Source organism: Barbus barbus (genome assembly GCF_936440315.1).
Source record: "Barbus barbus genome assembly, chromosome: 24".
Taxonomy (NCBI): domain Eukaryota; kingdom Metazoa; phylum Chordata; class Actinopteri; order Cypriniformes; family Cyprinidae; genus Barbus; species Barbus barbus.
In genome coordinates this window covers 7,342,971-7,348,970 of record NC_136752.1, presented here as the reverse complement: position 1 = coordinate 7,348,970, position 6,000 = coordinate 7,342,971, and the positions used below count along the sequence as shown (strand labels likewise).

The 6,000-nt window shown below is 37.5% G+C and overlaps 1 protein-coding gene across 1 annotated transcript in view; it reads left to right on the top strand.

Annotated features, from left to right (window-relative positions):
- Positions 1 to 418: 418 nt before the first annotated feature.
- The window catches only part of LOC306843651 (exostosin-1-like), a gene marked incomplete at its 5' end in the record, with an annotated part of 289,444 nt that continues 283,862 nt past the window's right edge, over positions 419 to 6,000 (top strand). Inside the window, one exon of the mRNA XM_079375244.1 lies at positions 419 to 1,386. Within this exon, the coding sequence (XP_079231370.1) occupies positions 419 to 1,386 (968 nt within the window). The remainder of the gene's footprint in view (positions 1,387 to 6,000) is intronic.

Below are 6,000 nucleotides of genomic sequence, written 5' to 3'. Positions count from 1 at the left end.
GCACTGATTTGTTTTTTGGCGATCATAATGATAATAAGCCTACTTTTTTAAAGAAACAGTAATTCTTAAACAAGTAGCCTACAGTGGGGTCTACAACTCTGTTATCCAGTAGCCTACATTTGACATCATTTTACTTTATATGTTTGTATGTTTTCAATTTTTCTAAGTTCAACTTAAATGTTGAATCCCAGATTTTCAACGTTGTCTCATTGTAAATTATTAGTAATAAAGACTGTATTCAGATGGAGTTACAATACTAGATTTTGGTGTGTAAAGCTAACATGACTCTCTATATCTCTGCACTTACAGTGGTCCGTGCAATATCAGAATGCTCCTAATGGTATGAGAGCTGGTCCCGTGGGTTTACAGTCGACCCTCCGTGCTTTCTTCTTTTCCTGCCCTGCTTCTCGCTGTCCACATGCAGGCGAAGAAGCGATACCTGCTGGTATCTGTGGGGGCCTGTAGCCTGCTACTAGCCTACCTTTGTGGCCTACAAATTGGTGAGTTCCACAACCAGAACCATGCCGAGCTTTACGGAGTCTCACAGATTGCAGGTGTCCCACCTCGGCCACCCCGATGGCCGGAATGGGTGGATCCTCCCCTGCAGACGTACCTTGGTGAGGCCGAGCAGGAAGAGGACGGACCCCTGCTTCTTCATCAACACACGTCTCCTCGCGAGAGACGAGAAATACAGAAGAACATCTACAAGAGCCGGCGATGTCGCATGGAGACTTGTTTCGATTTCCAGCGCTGCGAACGGGGGTTTAAAATCTACATCTATCCTCCTCAGAAAGGTGAAACGCCCTCGGAAAGCTACCAGAAGATTCTGGCAGCCATCGAGGAATCACGGTTCTATACGGCGGACCCTAATGAGGCCTGTCTGTTTGTACTGAGTATAGACACTCTAGACAGGGATCAGCTGTCCGCTCATTATGTACATAACGTCCGAGCCCGAATTCAAAGCCTCCCTCTGTGGTACGAAGGGAGGAACCATCTGATTTTTAACTTGTACTCTGGAACGTGGCCTGATTATACAGAGGAACTAGGCTTCGATATTGGCCAAGCCATGCTGGCCAAGGCCAGCACCGACATGGACAACTTTAGACCGCGCTTTGATGTGTCCATCCCTTTGTTTTCAAAAGACCATCCTCAGAAAGGAGGGAGCAAAGGTTATCTGAATCTTAACAATGTCCCTCCCTTACGGAAATACTTGCTGGTCTTCAAAGGGAAGAGGTATCTAACTGGCATCGGTTCTGAAACCAGAAATGCTTTATATCATATACATAATGGGGATGATATAATTTTATTGACTACCTGCAAACACGGGAAAGACTGGGAGAAACATAAGGATGCAAGGTGCGACAGAGACAACGAAGAATACACAAAGTAAGTCCTATGGTTTCCTTTCTTTGTCAAGCTGGTGTAGCTCGTCTGAAAGGAATAGTTCACCTAAACATGGAAATTATATCTTCATGTTTTTCCAAACTTTATGGTCTTATTTCTTCTCAAAATATCATCTATTTTGGTCCACAGAAGAAGGAAAGTCCTATAGGTTTGGGATTACATGAGGATGAATAAATGATGGCAGAATTTTCGGTAACACTTTAGTTTAAGGTGTCCTTGTTACATCTATTCACTATTATAATAACAATTAATTATGCATAATTACATTTAAGTAATCGAAGCCAAATTCTAATCCTAACCATAACCATAAAGTAAGTAAATGTAGTTAATTAATATTACTCAGTACTATTTTCATTTTTGAGTGAACCATCCCTTTTATTTGTATGTAGAGGATTTCAAACTTCAGTGAAGCTACTTAGGTGCAGATTGTTTTTGCACGATTCATATGAATCTTCGGTTGTGGCTTTACTTTTAAACACCATAGAGGATCGGAAACACAATGGCAGTATTTAATGCCAGAGAGTGATTTAGACTGTTGCTTGTTTTGTACTCTAGACTCATGTAGTTATCATGGAATACTGATATAAATGGAAGTTCTGTTGCATTTGTCTAGCTCAGGAAAAAAAGTGCTGTGGAAAAGGACTCTAGAGGTCTCTTAGCCTGAAACAAAGCCAGTCTTCATCTGTTTGTGACATTAATGTGAACAGTTTGTGTAAGTGCACCGTTTTGGTGAGATTTATGTTATAGAGTTTAATTCTCTTAGGTACAGTGATAAGAAAGTGATTGCCTTGTATTGTGTGCAATGCAAATAGTTTATTACTTTTGCTAAGATGTGAGCAATATGCACTGACTGCATGTGGAACTAGTAGCAACAATATAAAGCATCTTCTATGAATCAAGATATATTGTGTTCTTTGAACAGTTTTTTAATTGTGTACTGTGTACTAAGATGCATACACACCTTGGGTCGTTCACTGATGTTTATGAACAGCCTGTTAAAGAGTTTGGGAGTTTATATTAATTCCAAAAAGTTCATGTAAAATCTTTTTTGAGTCTTCAGTTGTGCCTGATTCTATTGCACTTTTGTAATGGTGATATTACACAGATATTACTATGTAATTATCATGTAATTACATAGGTGCAGTCATGCTTCCAGTTTCTGAATGTTACAAGAGAAGCAGACTTAGGCCGTGTTCACACTTGGCGTCTTTTTCGAAGCTGCCGGCGTCTGTTTTACATCATAATCCTATGGAGTAAACCGTGTTTTCAAAAAAGTCCTGAGCGCTTTTTAAAACGCCACCGCCGGCGTCTTTTTCTGCAGCTCAGAGCGTTTTTTCGAGTTGAAAAAATTTCAACTTTTCTGAAAAAAACGCCGTACGTCAAGCGCCTTTTTGACAGCTGACCAATGACAAGCGAGTAGCGAGATCTGTCGTTTCCATAACAACAAGAAGAAAAATGGAGAAGGTGCCGGTAGATAGACTGCTCGTACTAGTTTCGGAGCACAAGGAGCTGTATGATATGTGCACAAAACTCTATCATAATATTGGTTCCTTCCCCGTATAATGTCGTGCACCCACAAACGTCGTTGTGAATCGACATTTTCTTTCCCGTTAACTTCAAAAGCCAACGCAAGAGCCAACTTTTTACTCTTTCTTGACATTTCTGCAGTACACAGCGCTAGGCTACTGTTGCAGCTGTTGCTATGACAACAAAAGACGCTCTCGGCTGCTATTTGTAACAGACGCTGCCAGCTTTGTTTTTCATTTAAAAAAACGCTCTTGTCAACTTTTGCTAGTCAAAAAAGACGCCAAGTGTGAACACGGCCTTACAAAGATATACTGTGTGCTAGGGATCATGGTGTCACAAGGAGAATCACACTGTGGCAGAAGTGAAAAGCCGAAGTGTCGCTTCAAATTGTTAAAGTTGCAAATGATGCAAATTAAAATAGTGTCTAAGAGCATTACATTTTAACAACAGTCTATACACCATACAAATTTGACAATTAAAGTACAAAAACATATGGAAGTAACCATTTTTACATTGGTTGTCACAAGGAGAATCACAATGTGACAGAAGTGAAAAGCCAGAGTGTCGCTTCAAATCGTTAAGGTTGCAAATGGTTTAAATAAGCCAGTGTCAAAGAGCATTTTAACAGTCTACACACTGTACACATTTTGGGAATTTGGGAAAAATCAGTTTTTATATTAAATTAACCCTCATTTTCTCAATACTTATTTAGCCTGTGATTTAGATAAATGATTCAGAACAAGAATTATGATTAAACCAGTAAGTACCACATAGGACAGATGAAATCAAAGCATATTTAAGGATTGCAACAGTTCAGATTTACTCCCTGGTTTTGAAATTAAATGCTCAACAAAGCAGTTATGGTGTAGTTCAGGTGTCCTCATACTTTTGGCAATTGGGTATGTATTAAAGAGTACGGCATTAATGTATAATGTAGTGTATTTAAGAGTTGGCAAGATTTTAAGTACTTTTAAGTAATTGGTAGATCATCAGATTGAAGAAAAGAAGGTTAGAAGTTCTTGACTAGCAGACTCTTATACTTCAAATGAATTGAGAGGATTTCAGAGAGGCAGAACAGTCAATAATTGGCCCTCAATTGAATTAAGCAGGAGCTTAGAGTCACACACACACACACACACACACACACAATGCTTCTGTGCCCAAGAGATGATTACAGAGTCTGATAGAATCACTTACTGCTCCTAGTCTGATCCACCCACATAGACACTGCATCGTATTCTGTCGTATAAAATGTACAGTGTAAGATATGTAATTTTATTTCAAAACTTTGGACAACTATGGTTATGTTTATATACAACTGGTGATATAGTTATTATGAATTGAACTGGATTGTGATATGCTTGCGAGTCATGGTTTTCTTGTCCGTGCCATTAAACAGGCCTCTGCTATCAATGTTATTTCTGTTGTAACTGCATGGTTTTGTCACACTTTTATGGAGAACAATAACAGGTGAGCCATGAGTTGGATCATTAATGGTGTTTTTTGCTTCTTAAAACATTTGCTCAGAACAGTTTAACAGATTTTTGATTTTATTTTGTACTAAAACACATGCATACCCTGGGTCTCTCAATGTTTTTTTTTTTTTAATGAACAGCCTGTCAAAAAGCAGGCTGGAACTATGTTTGCGAGTTTATATGAAGAACTTAATTGTAAAAAGACATCAGTATTTTATCCAACTTTGTTTTAGTTGTCTCTGATTGTCCCTGAAGGTGTTACACAGTTATTACCGTGTTATTACCATGTAATTACATAGGTGCAGTTGTATTTCCATTCTGAATGTTGCTATAAAAGAAGACAAAAATATATTTTCGCTCACGGTTTTCACAAGGAGAATCACACCATGGCAGAAGCAGAAAGTGTTGCTTTGAATTGTTAAATATGCAAATGTTGCAAATAAAACAAGAGCATTAAATGTTAACAGTCTATGCACAATGCAAATGTGGAAACTAAAAGTACAAAAAACATATGGATATAACCATTTTATGTCAAATTAACTCATTTTTTTTATGGTGAACAATAACAGATGAGCCACGAGCTGGATCTGTTTCTTAACAGAAATTTAACAAGCTGAGGAAGCAATATAAATCATACATTGGACAATATTGGATCTGGATGTAGGGTCCTTGCCATCCAACACACAAACCACAATGATGATATCACAGACCGAGATGCACTTCAAGGCCAGTTCCGCACATACTGGGTGCCGCGTGAGCTTTCACACTGGTAGTGTTTATGGTGCATCACAGAGATGGGTATTTCTTTGGGGACTTTTATGTCCTAGCGGTTGATTTTTATTTTTTTCAGTAAAACTAACACATTTCAATGTTTTCTTTTTATTATATGAAGGACACATTAAAACTTTTTATCGTGTCCTAATTATTTTTTACTTCTGCCTTATATATTTGTGTCAGCTTTAAAATATGAGTTAGTAAAAAATAAAAAATAAAGAATTATTACGTTTTTTAAACTATGATCAAAACAAAGAGTGAAATAAACATGAATTATTTATTTATTTTTGTAACAATTATAACAATTATTATGACTCCCACAGTTGTGGCGCTATTTTTACCACATCAAACATTTTTGCCCATAATAAATTAGTTTAATTCGTGGATTTGTTTACCAAGGACAGAAAGTGTCAGTGAATAACTAGAAGAAAAACTATAAATATGAGATATGATGTGAGAATACAAACAAATAAAAAAAGTAAACATCACTTTGAACAGAATATTTTGTGCATATTTCCAAGCTGTACTTTTATCAAGGTATTCAAAACAATTTGTTAACCCCTTACATTTTTTTAGAAATTATTAACATTTAGCAGATTTTGCATGGTGTAGTTTATGTAAACTTATGACCTCAAATGTTGGAAGCTGCACAAATAGAACTAGACAACATGTGAAAAGTTTGTTTTAAGAGAGTGTGTTTTCTAAAAGTCCGCAAACTGAACATGACACGTGAAACACTATTGTCAGTTCCACTTCTAGCTGCTTACGCCGGCCATGTGAATGCTGTAACCTGTTAATATGGGCTGCTGATTCGTGTCGC